At 37.2% G+C, this 20,117-nt stretch overlaps 2 protein-coding genes across 2 annotated transcripts in view; one reads left to right on the top strand and one right to left on the bottom strand.

The window, feature by feature from the left end:
- Window positions 1-16,608, bottom strand: part of STRADB (STE20 related adaptor beta) — a 34,910-nt gene extending 18,302 nt beyond the window's left edge. Inside the window, exons 1-3 of the mRNA XM_077747566.1 lie at window positions 16,434-16,608; window positions 13,074-13,171; window positions 8,557-8,637 (exon numbers count right to left, since the gene is read on the bottom strand). Of these exons, the coding sequence (XP_077603692.1) occupies window positions 8,557-8,637; window positions 13,074-13,085 (93 nt within the window). The 5' untranslated portion in view covers window positions 13,086-13,171; window positions 16,434-16,608. The remainder of the gene's footprint in view (window positions 1-8,556; window positions 8,638-13,073; window positions 13,172-16,433) is intronic.
- Window positions 16,609-16,692: 84 nt separating this feature from the next.
- Window positions 16,693-20,117, top strand: part of TRAK2 (trafficking kinesin protein 2) — a 59,523-nt gene continuing 56,098 nt past the window's right edge. Inside the window, exon 1 of the mRNA XM_077747570.1 lies at window positions 16,693-16,980. The gene's annotated coding sequence lies outside the window, so the exon portion shown is untranslated. The remainder of the gene's footprint in view (window positions 16,981-20,117) is intronic.

Here is a 20,117-nt window from a genome sequence, read left to right as displayed (position 1 = left end):
CAAGAAGTATTAAAGGGGACTCTTTGAGTGGAGTTGAGGGGAGATCAAAAGTGACAGTATAAAGGTAAGAAACACAAAAGAAGTAAAAGTGACTATCCCTGTAAAAAAATCAAAGAACTCACTAAAAAAGGTAAATAAAATAAAATATAATAACACATACCTAAAATGTGGGCAGGAGAGGAGAAAAGAAGGGGTTCACACTTAAATGACCAGCAACTTAATACAGATTGCTATATGAAGAAGAGATTATAAACAAACCTAATGGTAACCAAAAATCAAAAACTACATACAGGGGTGCCGTGGTGGCTCAGTTGGTTGAGCATCTGACTTGATTTTGGCTCACATTATGGTCTCATGTTCATGTGTTTGAGCCCCATGCTGGGCTCTGCACTGACAACGTGGAGCCTGCTTAGGATTCTCTTTCCTCCTATCTCTACCTCTCTCTCTCTCACTCTTTCAAAAATAAATATTTTATTTATTATTTTTTTAATATTTATTTTTGAAGGAGAGAGAGACAGAGTGTGAGTGTGGGAAGGGCAGAGAGAGAGGGAGACACAGAATCTGAAGCAGGGTCCAGGCTCTGAGCTGTCAGTGAAGAGCCCAACATGGAGCTCAAACTCATGAATGTGAGATCATGACCCAAGCCAAAGTCAGACATCCAACCGACTAAGCCACCCAGGCACCCCAGAAAATAAACATTAAAAACCAACCCACAAATAAACAAGCAAAGAATAAAAGAAAGAATTCTTAATATATCACTACAGAAAATCAGCAAACATGAAAAAGACAAGAAAGGATCAGAAGAAAGCTCCAGAAACTACCACAAAACATGTAACAAAATTGCAATAAATTTATATCAATAATTAATTTGAATGTAAATGGACTAAACACTTCAATCAAAAGATATAGGGTGTCAGAGTGGATAAGAAAACAAGACACATCTTGCTGCCTATAAGAGACTAATTTTAGGCCTAAAGTCACCTGTAGAGTGAAAGTGAGGGGTTGGAGAAACATTTTTCATGCAAATGGACATCAAAAGAAAGCCAGAGGACCAATACTTGTATGAGAAAAACTAGACTTTAAAACAAAGATTCTAAGGGGACAAAGAAAGACACTACATTATAACATAGGGGATACTCCAACAAGAATATATAACACTTGTAAATATTTATGTACCCACATGAAAGCACCCAAATACATAAAACAATTATTAACAAACATAAAGGGACTAATTGATAATAATGCAGTAACAGTAGAAGACTTTAACTCCCCACTAACATCAGATCATCTGACAGAAAATAAATAAGGAAACAATGGCTTTGAATGACACACTGGACAGAGGGATTTAACAGATAAATTGAGAACAATCCAGCCTAAGACAGCAGAATATGCATTCTTTGCAAGTGTATATGGAACATTCTCCAGAAGAGATCACATAATAGGCCACAAAATAGCGTCAACAAATTCAATAATATCAAAGTCACACCATGCACCTTTTCTAACCACAATTCTTTGAAACAGAAAGTACAAGAAAACATCTGGAAAGAACACAAATATATGGAGGTTAAATAAAATGCTACTAAACAATGAATGGATCAATAAGGAAATCAAGGAGGAAATAAAAATATACGTGGAGACCAGTGAAAACTAAACATAGAAATCTTGGGGATGCAGCAACAGTGGTCTAAGAGGGAAGTTTATAACAATACAGGTCTGCCTTAAGAAGCAAAAAATATTTTCAAATAACCTAACCTTACACTTAAAGAAGCAAGAAGAATAAGAAAGAAAACCTAAAGCCAACAGAAGGAAAGATTAGTAAATAAATGATAAATAAATAAATGATATAGAAACAAAAACAATAGAACAGATCAATGAAACCAGGATCTGGTTCTTTGAAAAGTCAACAAAACTGATAAACCTCTAGTTAGACTCATCAAATAGAAAAGAGAAAGGATCCAAATAATAAAATCACAAATGAGAGAAGAGAAATGACAACCAATATCAAAGAAATACAATTTTAGGAGGATATTATGAAAAGCTATATGCCAATAAACAGCTTAGAAGAAATGGATAAATTCCTAGAAACAAATAAATTACCAAAACTGAAATCAGAAAGAAACAGAAAATTTGAACAGACCGATTACTAGCAAAGCAACTGAATCAGTAATTTCAAAACTCTCAACAAAGTCTAGAGCCAGAAGGCTTCACAGGCAAATTCTAGCAAACACTTAAATAAAAGTTGATACCTGTTCTCTCAAACTATTCCATAAAAAGAAGAGCATGGAAAGCTTCCAAATTCATTCTATGAGGCCAGCATTACCCTGATACCAAAACCAGACAGACACCACAAAAAAGAGAACTACCAGCCACTAACTCTGATGAACATAGTTGCAAAAATCCTCAACAAAATATTAGCAACAGGATCCACCAATACCTTAAAAAAAAATCACTCACTACAATCAAATGGAGTTTATTCCTGGATGCAAGGGGGGTTCAATATTCACAAAGCAATCAATGTTTACATGGCATCAAGAAAAAAGAGCAAGATTAAAAACCATATGATAACTTTAACAGATGCAGTAAAGCATTTGACAAAATATAACATCCATTCATGATAAAAACCCTCAACAAAGTAGGCTTAGAGAAACACATCTCAATATAATAAAAGCCATATATTAAAAACCCACAGGTAACATCATGATCAATGGTGACAAACTGGTAACTTTTCCTATAAGATCAGGAGCAAGATAAGGATATCCATTTCCATGACTTTTATTCAACATAGTACTGGAAGTCCTAGCCAAAATAATAAGACAACAAAAAGAAATAAAAGGCATCCAAATTGGTAAGGGAAAAGATAAAACTTTTACTATTTGAAGATGACATGATACTACATACAGGAAACCCTAAAGACTCCAACAAAAAAACCACTAGAAATAATAAAGGAATTCAGGAAGGTTACAGAACACAAAATCAATAGACAGAAATCTGTTACATTAATGATGATGTAGCAGAAACAGAAATTTAAAAAACAATCCCACTAGCAACTGCACCAAAAATAATAAAATATGTAGGGGTCCTTGGGTGGCTCAGTTGATTAAGCGTCTGATTCTTGGTTTCAGCTCAGGTCACAATCTCATGGTTTGTGAGATCGAGCCCTGAATCAGGCTCTGTGCCAACAGCATGGAGACTACTTGGGATTCTCTCTCTCCCTCTCTTTCTGTCTGTCAACTGCTCAGGTGTATCCACTCTCTCAAAATAAATAAACATTAAAAAATATCTAGAAATAAACTTAACCAAAGAGGTAAAACACATGTACTCTGAAAACTATAAAAAACTGATGAAAGAAATTAAAGATGACACAAATGGAAAGATATTCCATATTCATAGACTGGGAGAACCAATATTGTTAAAATGTGCATAATACCAAAAGCAATCTACAGATTTAATGCAATTACTATTAAAATTCTAAAAGCATTTTCCAAAGAACTAGAAAGAATAATCTTAAAATCCATGTGAAAACACAAAAGACCTCAAATAGCTAAAGCAATCTTGAAAAGGAAAAACAAACTGGCAGTATCACAATCTCAGATATCAAGATATACTACAAAGCTATAGTACTTAAAACAGTATTGTATTAGAATAATAGATACATAGATCAATGGAACACAATAGAGAGCCCAGAAATAAACTCATGATTAAATGGTCAGTTAATCTATGAAAAGGTAAAAATATGCAATGGGAAAAAGACAGTCTCTTCAACAAGCAGGGTTGTAAAAACTGGACAGCTACATGCAAAAGAATGAAACCAGACCACTTTCTTATAAGATACACAAAAATGAACTCAAAATGGATTAAGGACCTAAATCTGAGACCTGAAACTAAAAATCCTAGAAGAGTGCACAGGTAGTAATTTCTCTGATATTACTCATAGAAACATTTTTCTGGATATGTCTCTGGAGACAAGAGAAGCGAAAGCAAAAATAAACCATTCAGACTGTATCTGCACAGCAAAGGTAACAATCAGCAAAATGAAAAAGCAGTCTACTGAATGGGGAAACATATTTGCAAAAGATATATCCATCAAGGGGTTAATATCCAAAAATATGAAGAACTTATATAACCAACAGCCAAAAACCAAATAATCCAATTTAAAAATGGGCAGAAGACAGGAAAATCATTTCCCCAAAGAAGACATACAGATGGCCAACAGACACATATAAAGATGCTTAACAGCACTAATCAGGGAACTGCAATTTAAAACCACAAAGAGGTATCACCTCATACCTGTCAGAATGGCTAAAACAGAAAACATAAGAAACAGTGAGTGTTGGCAAGGTTGTGAAGAGAAAGGGACCCTCTTGCACTCTTGGTAGGAATACAAACTGGTACAGCCACTGTGGAAAGCAGTATGGAGGTTCCCCAAAAAATTAAAAAAAGAATTACCATATGATCCAGTAATTCCACTACTGGGTACTTACCCCAAGAATATGAAAACACTAATATGTAAACACACCCTTATGTTTACTGCAGCATTATTTGCAATAGCCAAAATATGGAAGAAACCCAAGTGTCCACTAATAGATAAATGGATAAAGATACAGTATATATTCGCCACAGAATATTATTCAGCCATAAGAAAGAATGAAATCTTGCCATTCCTAACAACATGGATGGATCTAGAGGGTATACTGCTAAGTAAAAGACATCAGTCAGAGAAAGAAAAATACTGTATTATTTCATTCACATGTGGAATTTATGAAACAAAAGAAATGAACAAAGAAAAAAAGACAAAAAACCAAACTCTCAAATATAGAGAACAAACATGTTTACCAGAGGGAAGGTGGGTAGGGAGATTGGTGAAACAGGTAAAGGGGATTAAGAGCACATTTATCATGACGAACACTGAGTAATGTATAGAATTGCTGGAGCACTATATTAAACACGTGAAACTAATAAAACATTGTATTTTAAGTATACTGGAATTTTAAAAAATCATGGCAGGTTCTCATTCGTGTTAAACTTTTTAGTAACTTCCAAAAATTCAGAGGACTTAATGAATAATCTGCAAAGGAAATCATGAAATCAATTTCAATAAAGTACTTAGAAATTAACTTAAGTAAGAAAGTGAAAAGTTGTGCAACGAAAACTGTAAAACATCGCTAAAAGAAATTAAGGAAGACATAAATAAATGGGAACATACTTTATGTTCATTGATTAGAAGACTTAATATTATTAGAAGTTCAGGGACCCTGAATGATTCAAATAATCTTGAAAAGAAGAATAAAATTGGAGGACTAACTCTTCCTGATTTTGAAACTCATTATAAAGCAATAGTAATCAAAACAGCATGGTACTGAAATAAAGACAGACATATAAACCAATGGCAGAGAACAGAGAGCCCAAAAATAATCCCTCACATCTATGGTCAAATGGCATTTGGCAAGGGTTGCCAAGACCATTCAATAAAGCAAAGGATAGTATTTTCAGCAAGTGGTGCTAGGAAAAGTGTATATTTACATGTAGAAGAATGAAGTTGGACCCTTATCTAACACCATACACAAAAATGAACTCAAAATCAATCAAGGACCTAAATTTAATACCTAAAACAATAAAACTCTTAGAAAACTACATAGGACAAAAGCTTCATGACACTGGATTTGGAGATGATTTCTTGGATATAACGGCAAAGGTATGAGGTTTAAATAACAAAAGAAAAGCAGACTAGGTGGACTTTGTGTAAATCTTTTAATTATGTATATCAAAAAACACCTACCAACAAAGTTAAAAGGCAACCCATAGTGTGGTAGATAACATTTATAAATATCTTTTAAGGTGTTAATATCCAGAATATATATAGAACTCCTAAAACTCAACAACAAAAAAGCAAACAACCCAATTTAAAAAAGGGCATAGGACTTGAATAGACATTTCTTCACAGAAAACACACATGTCGCCAAATAAGCATATGAAAAGATGCTTAACATCACTAATCATTAGGGAAATGTAAATCAAAACTACAATGAGGTACCACCTCACCCCCATTACATTGCTACTATCAAGAAACAGTAAATAAAGAGGTGTTGATTAGAACGTAGAGAAATTGGAACTCTGGTGCACTATTGGTGAGAATGTAAAATGGTAGAGCCAACTTTGAAAACTATGGTGGTTTGCGGCACCTGGTGGCTCAGTTGTTTAAGCGTCTGACTTCAGCTAGGTCATGATCTCACGGTTCATGGGTTGGAGCCCCGTGTCGGGCTCTGTGCTGACAGCTAGCTCACAGCCTGGAGCCTGCTTCAGATTCTGTGTCTTCTTCTCTCTCTGACCCTCCCCTGCTCACACTGTCTGCCTGTCTGTCTGTCTGTCTCTCTCTCTCAGAAATAAATAAAACATTAAAAAAAAAACTATGGTGGTTTGAAAATTATGGTGGTTTCCCTCCTAATTAAAATAACATTACCATACGGATGATGTAGTAATTCCACTTCTGGGTATATACCCAAAAGAACTGAAATCAGGGTCTTGAAGAGATATCTACACACCCGTGTTCATAGCAGCTTTGTCACAATAGCCACAAAGTGAAAGCAACCCAAGTAAGTGTCTATCAACAGGTGAGTGGATAAGCAAAATGCAATATATACATATAATGGAACATTTTCAGCCTTAAATAAGGAAATTATACAATATGTTGCAATGCAAATGAACCTTGAGGACATTAAATGAAATATAATTCAGTCACAAAAAGATGAATGCAATATGATTCCACTTATATTAGGCACTTAGGGTAGTCAAAAATCATAGAAACAAAAAGTAAAATGGTGGTTGACAGGAGCTGGGAAGAGGCGAAATTGGGAATTATTGTTTAATATACAGTTTCAATTTTACAAGATTAAAAGAGTTATACAGATGGATGGTGGCGATGGCTGTGCAAAACTATGAATGTATTTGATACCAGTGAACTGTACACTTAAAAGTGGCTAAGATGGTAAATTTTATGCAATACGTATTTTTGGAAAAAAGGGAGGGGGGGGACAGCAGCACCTGTGGAAGTATCCTGAGTGTAAGTATCTTGGTAATAGCAAGGGGACAACAGCAGACACTTCACTCTGGACACTACTCAATCTGAAGAGTAATACTTAAATGAAAATTAGGATTGGATTCTATATCCTATTTTATAAAAAGGCAGAAGACTAAAAGACTTTAGAATATTAGTGACTAAAACGTGAAATGAGAAAAATGAAGACAACTGAAATAGGATCAAAATACATAAACAAGAATAACTGGGACTGCCTGATTTTGTAGCAAACATGGCATTTGCAAGGCAGGTTCCATTTTGTAGTAAGAATTGTAGAATAAAGTAAGGATTAAAGAGGGAAGGACCCCAGAGAAATATTTATTTGCAAGCATGTTTTTTAAAATATTATTTAATATATCAGGCATTGCCCTGGGGAGATACAGATGAAAAAGACAGGATACCTGCTTTATGGGAATCATGTTATAGTTAGACAGACATATACATCAATCATTGTGAGGCAATATAATAAGTGTCATTTTCTGGGAATGTCTAAGATTTATAGAAGCATAATGGAATAAAAGGTACAAGCAGAAAGACTTCAGAGATGTGATATTTGAGTCCACTCTTCACAAATGAGGAGGAATTCTGGAAGAAGAAAAAGGAAACTATTTCAATCAGAAAAAAAGAGTATATGCTAAGATTCAGTAGCAAGAAATGAAACTCAAAAACCAGACATATTTCACACCATTAAGCGTCCTTAAGCCTTGCTAAAAAGTTTAGGCTTTATCCCATAGGTTTCAGGAAATCAATGAAAGTTTTAAAGTGTAAAGTGACATAAGCAGGGCCCTTACTGGTCACACTGTTGAATATTGATCTGAGTGTGAGAGGACATTTATCTAGGAAACTAGGCGCAATGCATCTATCTGCAACTATCCAGGTAAGAGACGATGAGATTCAGGAAGTAGCAGTGATAAGGTGAAGGAGGGGATGGACTCAACGGCATTTCAGAGACAGATAGAAAAGACTTGGTGTATAACTAGATGTGGGGGAAGAGGTTAAGCGTCAGGATAACTTCAAAATTTCTAGTTAGGGCGACTTACTAGAGAGGTTTTCATTAACCAAAGAAAGAAACCCAATAGGTCAGAGAAGCTTGATATTTTAAGGTTTTACTCAAAGTGCATAGAGATGCCTTTGAAAAGTCTAACTGGAGGCATTCTACAGACACAGCTAGTGCCCAGGAAAGAGTGTGGGACTGTAGGTAAAACTCTGAGAATCACCAGTCCTGCTTGATGCCAGAGTTCCCTGATGACCTGAAGAAAAATCTGAGGTAGCAAATGAAGCCTATGAGTAGGTGAGACTGCTTAGGGGAACCTATTTAGGGAAGAGGCCAACTGCAGACTTCTGGAGAATAACAGATGCAAAGGAAGAAGAAACAGCAAAAGATACTGTGAAGAAAAAGAGAATTGGAAGAACAGGAATTACATTCTGTAATAGGATATAACAGAAAGCAAAGGAGCAATATTAATTGTACTTAACTTTCTTACCAAGGGTTGATGGATACTGGTCTCAGATTGTTTTTCAGGTCTGAGTGATTCAACTTGTGTTCGTGAAGTGCAGAAACAATCCTGGAAATTCAGAAATGCATTAAATAAGTGAAAAATAAGTCATAAGATAAACAGGGGTGATGTGTGAATACAAAGGTCTGGTGACTTGGGTGAGGAGCAGAGGGAAAGGGCAGAATGCAGGAACCCAGAATTGAAGCAGAGATTCATACCACAGAGGTTTCTCAGTATGGGAAAGACGAGAAAAGCAGCTGGGTATGCAGAAGATAAATTTCATATGTTATAGTTTTACTTGGTGCTACCTCTGAAGATCATAGTATCGATTCATTTTTGCTGCTGGTTTAATTTTTAACCCTTTCATTATCTTTGAAGTTTTGTTTTGAATGTTTAGCTAAAGGTTATACTGCTGTACTCATTATAATCAATTTTATTTTAATCCTCAGATTCTTTCTTAAATGTTGGTATCATGTTTATCCACATTAAACTACACATGAGTATATATGAAACCAATTTTGTTTCTTAAGGTGATAAATATCTTACTTCAACTGAAGGCAAATGAAAACTTAGAGGCACCTGGGTGGCTCAGTTGGTTGAGTCAGTCAGACTCTTGATTTTGATTCAGGTCACATGATCCCAGGGTCCTGGGATGGAGCCTTGTGTCAGGCTCCACGCTGAGCATGAATTCTGCTTAAGATTCTCTCTCTCCCTCTGCTCCTCCCCAGCTCGTGCATGCATGCAAGCTCTCTCTCCCTCTTAAAAAAAAAAAAAAAAAGGAGACTTAGTTCTAGCTCTATTATCAAAATTTATATTTTCTTGTATTTTAACCCATGTTCCTACTGCCACCTGTTGCCAATAAAGAAATGTAATACCTCCCTGTGATTTATCATCAGTTGGTGGGGTAAAGCTGACCTTATTCTATTTGGGAAGAAAAGATGTGTGAAAAGAAAAGTATAAACAAATTGTATGAATGAGACTTTTATAATAAATTATTTTCTAGCATCTCGTTAACATTTATTTGTATATGAACAGTAAAATACTAATATCAAATGAGTCTTCAAGATAATCTCACACATGTCTACCTAACATTTTGAGGTCACTTATTTTTTTCTTTCTTGTAGTCACTTAAAAGTAATCAAACTTCCTTTCTTTTAAAATACACCAGAATTTCTCACTAATCAAACTAGCCATTTTCTCAGTTTAAGTTACTGATTATTTTAAGATGAACTCCTGAAGTTTGTATACTTTATCAATCTTATCACCATAATTTGATCCATATCTCCACTCTTAGGTAAAACTTGCCCCTGAAGAATAGAGGCTAACCATGCCAACTTTAACTATAGAACCATTTCCTTTGAAAAGTTTCTACTGGTTTGTCTAGACTGAATAAAATCGACAATAAAAGTTTTTGAAGGTAATTATTACCAGTTAGACCATTTACATATTGCATTTGGTATGTACATATATTTTGTAACATCTACTCTGAATCGTTCACAATAATCATTAATACCATTGTGAAGAAAAAGAGTTAACATAGGAGGCCTAAAACTGCTACCCTTAGAAAGTCTTGCTTGCAAAGCTGACCCTTGGCTGATATGTGGGAACAAGGAGGGTTCCCACCATTCCTTGATAAGAATAATTCATGTGCCTAAACTGTGTAAACAATATGGTTCATGCTAAATATCTGCTTTTTTTTCCCCTGGAAGTCTGGAATTTTGTTAGCTGCTAGCAGAAGGTACCTACATGACCAACCCCCCAATAAAAAATCTGAGAATGAGCCTCTAATGAGCATCCTTGGTAGGCAGTATTTCACACATATTGACATTACTCTGGGAGAATTAAGCATATCATACGTGACTCTACTGACTCTTGGAAGCTTGAGCCTAGTTTCCTTTGAAATTTACTCCATGTACCTTTTTCCTTTGCTGACTTTGCCTTGTATCCTTTGGCTGTGATAAATCTTAATTATTACTACATGACTAAGTTTTCCAAGTCCTTCTAGCAAATCAGCAAACATGAAGGTGGTCTTGGAGGAACCCCTAACACAGTTACCAAAATATATTCAAACATATAAAAACGTCTTTCTAAAAAAATGCCCATCACTTTTTTTTTTTATGGAAGTTAATTTAGGACATCTTGGGCATATTTTTTAAAACTTATATTGACCCTAATTTATTTTCAAAATAAGAGTCATCATCTTTTTGTCTCATATAAATATAAAAAATATTTTATAAAGTAATATGGTAGACTTCCGTTTCATTATCTTTATATAGAATTTTACAGTGCAAGAAAATGATCGCTATAAATGTGAAAATAGCTTAAACCAGCCAATGTTATAAGACAAAATGTTTTTATTCACCTCTCCTAAAAAATGTTAGCATGTTAGCTGCTCCGGCTATAAAAATCATAAAACACTCATAGCTTATCCTTTGAAACATTTTTTATAACCACATTGATTCAAATAAATGCTGGTGAATATAATAGTTCATGAAAAATCTACATATTAAGATCTCTTAGGATAAATGACTGAAAACCATCCAGAAGCTGCCCCAAAATATTTTTAATATAATTTTTAAATCAACTACCATAATAGCAAAATGAAAAGCAGCTATACCTAAATGAGAAGGTAAAGAAAAATATTTTACTTATGTTGCTCCTTTGAAAACACTATTTCTTAGCTCTCAGAAGGTAAAACTTGAATGAGGAGGAATCTTTCTTAACTAAAAAAAATCAACTTTATCTCAGTTGCACAAATATCTCATTTAGGAAAATGACGTGTTTTGATTCAAAGGATTCTAAATATTTCATCATTAAAGGAGAATATAATTAAAACTAAAATTATTAACCAATTAAACAAATTTAAACCACCTATTATTAAATTATATTAGTTTTCATAAAACCCATAATTACGGAATAAGAGAATAACTAATATATTCTTTTTCCAAAATTTAGAAGCTCTGGGACACAGCCCTCTAAATCTCAGGATCTTCATCTATCAAATGCCCTTTCACATCTCATCCAATTTACAAACCGATATAAAACTGTTTATCTTAAGTAATCCTTTAGAGCAGGGGTCTGCAAACTATGGCCTACAAATCAACCTGACCCACTATCCTGAATAAGGTTTTACTGGAACACTGACTCATTCATTTTTATTCATCTACATATTGTCTATGGCTGCTTTCACACTACAACAAGAGAAGAATAATTTGTAACAAAGACCTTATAGCATACAAATACTATCTGGCCCTTTACACAAAAAGTTTGCCAATTCCTTCATTACACAGTGAGGTAGGTATTTAACTCCATGTACTTCTGAGATAGATAAAGCTCCCCTGTTAAAGTAGAAAAGCTTAACTTTAAAGTAAATGAATTCTGTATTTTCCATATAACAAACAAATCATACAATAAATTCACCAAATGCATTCTGTATTTCCTCATAGTTCTGCGTCTCGGACTTGGCAAATGATGGAGTGGATTAACAGATATGAGTTTGAGCCTTGGCTCTAATTCTTTATAATCTTGGGTCAAAGTCAAAATGAGGATTATACCACCTGCCCTGCCAATCACTCACAATTTTGAAGAGTGAAAGAGACATATGAAAGTATTTATATACTGCAAATCATCATACAAATGTATCCATCACTTTTTAAAAGATCACTGCTTTAATATAATCAAATATTGTATTATGTTCTACACAAGACATGATGAAAGACCTAAAACTACTTAATCCAAATAATATTTTCTGTAGATTGAATATTTTTTATCTTATGATTCTTGGTCTTCAATCTAGATACCATGGATCTAATATAAACAAAAATAAGTCTATAGATCATATACATTGATCTAAATATTTTTTGTCTTGTTAAGAGGCTTATTTTAAAGCCTATTTTAAAATATTTTGCTATTTTTGCTTGCCTTTGGTCTAATAGAAATTTATAAAGGGATTTTTGAAAGATTAAAAGATAAGGCATAGCTAAGTGGATGGGAGAGGCATATCTAAGTACAGTAAATGTACGAAAAAAAGTGGGTATAAGACAAAAGAAAATAATGAATATATCCGCAAAGTATAAGAGCAGCTCTTTTGTAAAGTAATAAAAACTCAACGGGAGTTTAACTCATTTCTTTTTCTTTTTTTTAATGTTTATTTATTTTTGAGAGACAGAGAGAGCAAGCATGAGCGGGGAGGGGCAGAGAGAGAGAGGGAGACACAGAATCGGAAGCAGGCTCCAGGCTCTGAGCTGTCAACACAGAGCCTGATGCAAGGCTTGAACTCACAAACTGTGAGATCATGACCTGAGCCAAAGTCAGATGCTTAACTGACTGAGCCACCCAGGCGCCCCGAATTTAACCCATTTCTTAAGACCAGAAGCCATTCTGGTCAAAATAACATCTCAGAGCATAACAATAGCCAATATCCCATTAGAATACGCCTTCTATTATGGTTCTGCATCTAACTACTCTGATGGCACAAAATTAGAGCTATGTTGATCCAAACTTACCAAAAGAGACATTGAATCGTTTTAGTTCACAGGAAGTGACAAAAATCCATCTATTTCAGAAAAAGATTTTTGCTTTATCTTCAAGATGAAGAAATATCCTATTATAAAAAAACAAAAGCAAAATAATTTAGACTTACATAAAAGATCCTTGAAGAACTAGTTGCTATAATCCCACATGGAAGGCAGCTATTCTTTGACATTTCTGAAAAGTGTCTTTAAAGAGCATTTCTGTTTACAGAATACTGCAGTATTTGGGATCTGACATCACAACCGTAAGGCAGAGTGAAGTTGAAGGGAAATTCTGAATTATTTCCAGAGACCAATACACCTGCATCTCTCCTTACCTATCTTTTCTGTACTACTTTTTTTTTTTTTTTAAACCCTAAACAAATGTGAAAGCACCATGGAAAAATCAATGTTGGAACCACTTTTGACATAAACGGTGCCACTTACAAACACATCCCAAGAGGGGCGCCTGGGTGGCTTAGTCGGTTAAGCGTCCGACTTTCACGCGGGTCACGATCTCGCGGTTCGTGGGTTCGAGCCCCGCGTCGGGCTCTGTGCTGACTGCCAGCTCAGAGCCTGGAGCCTGTTTCAGTCTGTGACTCCCTCTCTCTCTGACCCTCCCCTGCTCACGCTCTCTCTCTCTCTCTCCTAGAAATAAATAAAACATTAAAAAAAAAAATACACCCCAAGAATTTCCAATGGTTCCACTTATAAGTAAATGTTGATGGTTCCAAAGCTTCCTGACTGGATTAATTACCTATTAAATCATTTGGGGTCTATGACAGGCAAATTTGGGAAAGAATCTATATTAGTAATACACTAGGAATGAATAACATTTTCTCATTGTCATACGTCTTTAAAGAAGAAATTTCCATTTTCAGATAAAAATATTTTCTTTAGGCTGAATATTTTTTACCTTATGATTCTTAGTTTTCAATTCTATTTTTCCTAGATTTCGACAATTATGAAAGATATGCAGATTTTTATACAAATCATTCCTGTCCACTTTCATTAGTAGGGTATTACTCTCAATAGTTTATGAAGACTCTGCAACAGATTCAGAAGTTTAAAATAGTAACTTCTTTGGATTCAAGGAGTTTTAAAGGAACCACCAAAACTTTCCACATTTTTCCTAATAAAAGGGTGGCAATGTTCTAAACTTCCTAGTGCTGGGTGCTCCCTTACACCTAACTAATATCTTCTCTTTCTTCTGAATCATGGTTCATTATTTCATTTTAATAAAGTCTCCAAGTTTACTCAAGGTATCTGCAACTATTTGAGCAAATTGAAAAAGAAAAAAAAGATTTTATAAACAATAGATAAGGTAGAGCAGCATTCAATTTAACTGCTAAGGAAAAATATGAATTTATTCAGGATATTCACTGCAAACCAAAAGTAGAGAATTGGAGGAAAAAAAACCCTTAAAGGGTAGGATTATTTTATTACCTGCCATTCATTATCATCAATTTAAGGCAGTGGCATTTGCTGTATTACAAAAGGGTGGAAGCAGTACCTGCCCTCCCCAACTTCCAGGGTGATTGAGAACAAATAACTAAAGGGACTCATAACTACCAAACACTACCAGTAGAAGAGCTTGAATGGATACTTTGAAAATATTACTGGTGTATTACTTACACTCAAATATTACTGGTGGCAGTTCAAAAAGGTAAGGCTCATTTGGAAAGCAAGTTGGCAATGTTTCAATAACCATAATACTCATGCCTTTTGATCCAATAAAATTTTCATTTCTAGTAATCAACTCTAAGGAAATATCCAAATAAATGAAGAAACCATACACATGCAGAAAGTCGTTACATTGTTACTCTGAAACAGCCGAGTATTCATTCCACAAGTGTTTAATGAATGGCTGCCATGGGTCAGGCACCGGGGACACTCAGTAGTGATCAGGGCAGACACGGTCCTGACCACTTGCAGTTTACATTCCCACAAATGGTAAGATTAAGGATGTCATGACTAACTGAATTTTCTGGTTATCAGGATTTTGTTTCTTGCTTGTTCCATTTCATGTCTGTAAGTTCTTAAATAACAAAAAATTTTAAATCCATCACATTCTTTGTATTTCAGAAAAACACAGAAGAAACCAACACAATCTATGAGAACAGTTAGTACTAAGGGGTTGCCCTTTGGGGTGGTTTAATCTCACTGGCTTCTGGTTTAGATATGCAGAAGATTAAGAGATAATTTTACAAGACATTTTGAGGTCAAGGCAGCAGCTGCACCTAGTAAAGGGGAGTGGGAGATAGATTTGCTGTCATAATTTTCTCCTGCATGCCCTTTCATGAGATGTGAATATAAATCCCTTTAAAAGAAATACTTGAGACCTGTATTTCCAAATATATTACAAGTACATCAGTGTGGTCCCTTGCATTTGTACCTAACAAGATAATTAGGGCAAAGTTTTATAAGTAACTAAATTTGCTCCATTATGAAATCATTTGAAGGCTTTAATATTAAACGTTAACAATTTCTGTTAAAATCATAGGGCACATTTATTTATAGAACCTGAGTTTTGAGTTAAGTTAGGCATCCAACAGAGGCCACTGTTAGAGGGGATGCAAAAAAAAAAAAAAAACAAAAAAAAAAACACAGATTTAACTCTGTTGAGCCTTAAAATTGAGAGGGATCTTGAGAACCCATAAAATCTTAAAAATTATAGCGAGGCACACACAACTCCGTAAAAATTTCCAAATTTAGTCTCGTGACTCATGCTTTCAAAAAATATTTACTGAGAGCCTACTGTGCGCCAGACAGACTCTGTACCAGGCAGACGCTGTGTCACAAATCCTGACAAAGTTTTGAGGAAAAAGGTATTTGACACAACAAACCCACGAGGGAAAAACACAACGCTGAATTTAAATACTGAGAACCAAACGAAGCTTGAGCATTTAATTTCCTAAGAGGTTCCTTCCTACCCTGCTTTGGGGGATCTCGACAGCGACCTCGCAGAAGGTGGTACACAGAGACGGGCCAAAGGCTGTCTACAGTTTGGAAACTCCTCCAAGCTCCAGAGCGCGGCCAAAGGTGAGAGGTGGGGGGAGAGGGCACTTCGCGTAGCTCGCGCACTGCGCACCTGGCGCGGCCAAATACAGCAAGCACCGCCTACCCCGCACGCAGGTGCCTCCGCCAGCGGATGGCCGGGGGCTCAGGGGCCGCTCGCCAAGCCAGGCTGGACTCCGGTCACGGCTCCGCCGGCTGCCCGGGCTTCGGTTCGAAGCGGGGCGGCGATTTCTAGCCTCCGGCTTCCTGAGGCGTGCGCGGACCCAAGCCGCGCTCCCTCACGTCCCCGACCGGGCCTTACACCTTCCCCTCTCCTGCCCAGCCTCCCCTCATTACCCTGGCGGCGACCACAACCAGCGATTCTCCTCAGGCGACCAGCGGTGCCGGGCCTGGTGGCCCCGGGAGCCCAGCTCGCCGAGGGGCGCACAAGACCCGCTTCCAGCGCGGGCCGCGGGGCGCAGCAAGGCAGCGCGACCCGGACTGGGGCTGCGGGCCTGGAACTCTGCCCCAGTCCCCGGCGGTCCGCCCCACTGGACNGGCAGCTTGAGGGCGGGGCCGAAGCGCAACAACTTGGAAGGGTGAAGGGGCCGGCAGACGCGAAACCACAATTCCCGACAGGTCGTGCGCTGGGGCCGTGGAGGCTGCTGGGAGAATGGGTCTCCTTCGCTCTTCCCCGATTGTGTGGGGCTGTTAGGGACCCGGGCGTCGCTGCAAAACCGAAGTCGCCGAGTGATGATGTGGTGAAGTCGCTCGCCTGTCTGCCACGCCCGGGGGGTTACTGGCAGCGGCGGCCTCTTCGGCTGCGCCTCTTAGGCTGCCGCGGGATTAGATCCTCTTCTCCGAGGGAGTGCGGGCGAAGGACAGAGGACGTCGGGCAGTTCCGGTGAGTAACATTCTCGCGCATGACTCGAACTTGCCCTTGCCAACTTACCCTGAAAACGCAGGAGACTCCCAGCCCCGAGCTCCTCCCGGTCCTCTGAGGTCACGCGCGGACAGAAGAACCGGAGGCTAGATATCGGAGGCCTGGGTCTTCGCCGGGTCCCCGCCCCGCGTTTGGAAGCGGTTTGTTTCCCAAGTGTGGGTGCGAAGTGATGGGCGCTGGGCTCTGGGTTCACCCCAGCTGCACCTCTGATGATTGGCAACATCTCATTCTCTGCCGGAGAGCATCCACTTGGAGCCCCATCCCTGCGTGATGAGCGGCTTTAGTGTCTGGGCGTTAAACCTTAAGCCTCGGTCACCATCTGTGATGTGAGCGAAAGGAGAGGATATTGCAAAGAGCTCTTTCCGTGTTGATTTGGGCTTTTCTCGAGATTGATTTTGAGCCAGATACCACATATCTTTTAAAAGAAATGGTTAACTTTAGTTTCAAGCATAAATAATAGACATTGGCAGATGTTCTTTTTGGTACCAGGATAATCTCCCAAACACTTTTTAAAAGAGTTCTGGGTTATGATAATAATGATGAACTCGGTTAATTGCCCACGAACCTTTTATTAAAACCTGCAGTTTCTGAGCCAGGAAAAAACAAAAGCAGTAACTTTTCACTGGAAATTCACCAAGATAGAATGGATCATAGGAACAAAATGATATGAACTCTTACAGTTTTTTTAAAAGATATATTTCAGTAAAAATTGTCCTGACCTTCAAATCTTTGCCATAGAATTGGAAGTATGAGTATGAGTTACAGTGATCTCCAAATAGCACGTTAATAGCCTTGACGTGACACTTCAGAACAAATTGTGAAGGACATTTGGTGGTGAGAAAGGGCAGGGATAAAGACACTTTATCATCTCAGCAGTTTTTCCAGCTTTCTATTTTTAAAATTAATGTTCAACAAGTCTCAGACATTCAGCAATCACGTGTATGAAAGACAGTGTTTTATTATTTTACAGATTTTTGTGCATATGTTGAAGGAGTCATGAAAAAGAACAAACATTTGAGTATAGTTAACCCTTGAACAACACCAAGGTTAGAAGTGCCCAGAAATCCAGGTATAACTTTTTACTCCCCCAAAACTTAATTACTAACAGCCTGTTGACCAGAAAGAAGCCTTATTGATGACATAAGCAGTTAATTAGTATATTTTGTGTTATATGTATTACATGCTGTACTCTTATAATAAAGTAAGCTAGAACAAAGAAAATGTTGGTGCACCTGGGTGGCCCTGTCGGTAGAGCATCTGACTTCAGCTCAGGTCATGTTCTCATGGTTAGTGGGTTAGATCCGGAGTAGGGCTCTGTGCTGACAGCTCAGAGCAAGGAGCCTGCTTCAGGTTCCGTGTCTTCCTCTCTTTGCCCCTGCTCATGGGTGCTCTCTCCTTATCTGTCAAAAATAAACAAACATTTTAAAAATTCAAAAAGAAAAAAATGTTAAGAAATATCGCAAGGAAAAGAAAACACATTTACTGTGCTGTATCCAAAAATAAAATTTAAAAAATCTGTATATAAGTGGACCCTTGCAGTTAAAACCTGTGTTGTCAGCTGCCCTTTCAATCAACCAGGCACACCAGTCATGAGCTCTACATACATTCACTCACTTAATCGCTATAATAACCTTATTGTGCCCCTCTGAGCCTCAAAGATTTTGCTTATGTAACAAGCAAAGATTCAAACCTGAATCTGCCACGCTTCAAAGTTACAGGTCAGGTAAATTGTACCTACTTCAGAAATTACTCGCCTTAAAGGTTAGATGATTAAAAACTATTTCCCAGCATTGTTTCCTATTCCTTATATACCTTGAATATCTAGGTTAAGTTCTGAACCCCTGCTTTACTACTTTTGAACAAAGTGTTCTCTCTGTTTACCATTTCTGTCCTCCACAGAGCTGCTCATTAAGACCCTAAAAACCCATTCCAAATCCACCTCAGCTTAAGGCATGATAGGATTGGATATTCCTCTTAGAGGTCCTTTCCAGTTCAAAGGTTTAGTGATTCTACAATTGAAAATATGAGCCTGAGTATTATTCTCTACTGAAAATCATCGTTAACATCAGTAGTCACAAAGAGTAGGAAAACTAGTTCCCTAAAAATTTTACATCAATACCCAAAATATGTTAAACACCAATATAAGAAATGAGACAGATAGTAATATGTTTTTTCATGATTATTTTGAACTCTTCATATCATCTGTACCAGTTTTCAAACCTCTTTAGTTTCATCCTGTTGAGTTGTTAAGAAATCTGAAGCATTAAAGTAATACATTTAAAATGACTTAGTGAGGGGCACCTGGATGGCTTAGTCGGTTAAGCATCCGACTTTCGCTTAGGTCATGATCTCGCGGTTCGTGGGTTCGAGCCCCACATCGGGCTCTGTGCTGACTGCCAGCTCAGAGCCTGGAGCCTGTTTCAGTCTGTGACTCCCTCTCTCTCTGACCCTCCCCTGCTCACGCTGTCTCTCTCTCTCTCTCTCCTAGAAATAAATAAAACATTAAAAAAAAATTTTAAATGACTTGGTGAATGAAGAGGCTAAATTATTCATGGTTTCCAGTCATATTTTTTCAGATCTGCAGCACTCATGTAATAATCAGAAACATTTATATAATACTGTGTGTTAGATACCTGTCAACATTTTACTTGTATTATCCTCACAATAGCACTATGAGGTGTCTTGTAGATAGGCAATTGAAGCAGAGGGTAAGTTAAGGTACCCAAGGTCATTCATCTACTAAGTGGTAGAACTGGGTGTCAAACTCCGGCAACTTCAGAAATCTTTAACTGAACACTTTCTGTGAACCAGCCCCACAACTGAGTGTTTTTATGATAATTAGATCATTTATCTGTACAACTATTTTAAATAGAATGTAAGTTCAGCATTTAGTGACTTGCCCAAAGACAGAAGAAGAATAACTGGTTGAGCTGAGATTTGAACCCACTCTTGCCTTTCTTCAAAGTCCTTATTCTTTCTTCTACTTTCCCTCAATAATCTAATCTTTATTAAATACCTTCAATGGGCCAGACACTGTACTAGAGATTTAGCCTCTGTTCTTAAGGAACACAGTCTAAAGAGGGAAAGACACAATTGTG

Source organism: Crocuta crocuta, unplaced genomic scaffold (assembly GCF_008692635.1).
Source record: "Crocuta crocuta isolate KB4526 unplaced genomic scaffold, BGI_CrCroc_1.0 scaffold159, whole genome shotgun sequence".
Classification (NCBI taxonomy): Eukaryota; Metazoa; Chordata; class Mammalia; order Carnivora; family Hyaenidae; genus Crocuta; species Crocuta crocuta.
The sequence above is the reverse complement of the archived record's forward strand: the minus strand, read 5'-3'. Positions and strand labels throughout refer to the sequence as shown.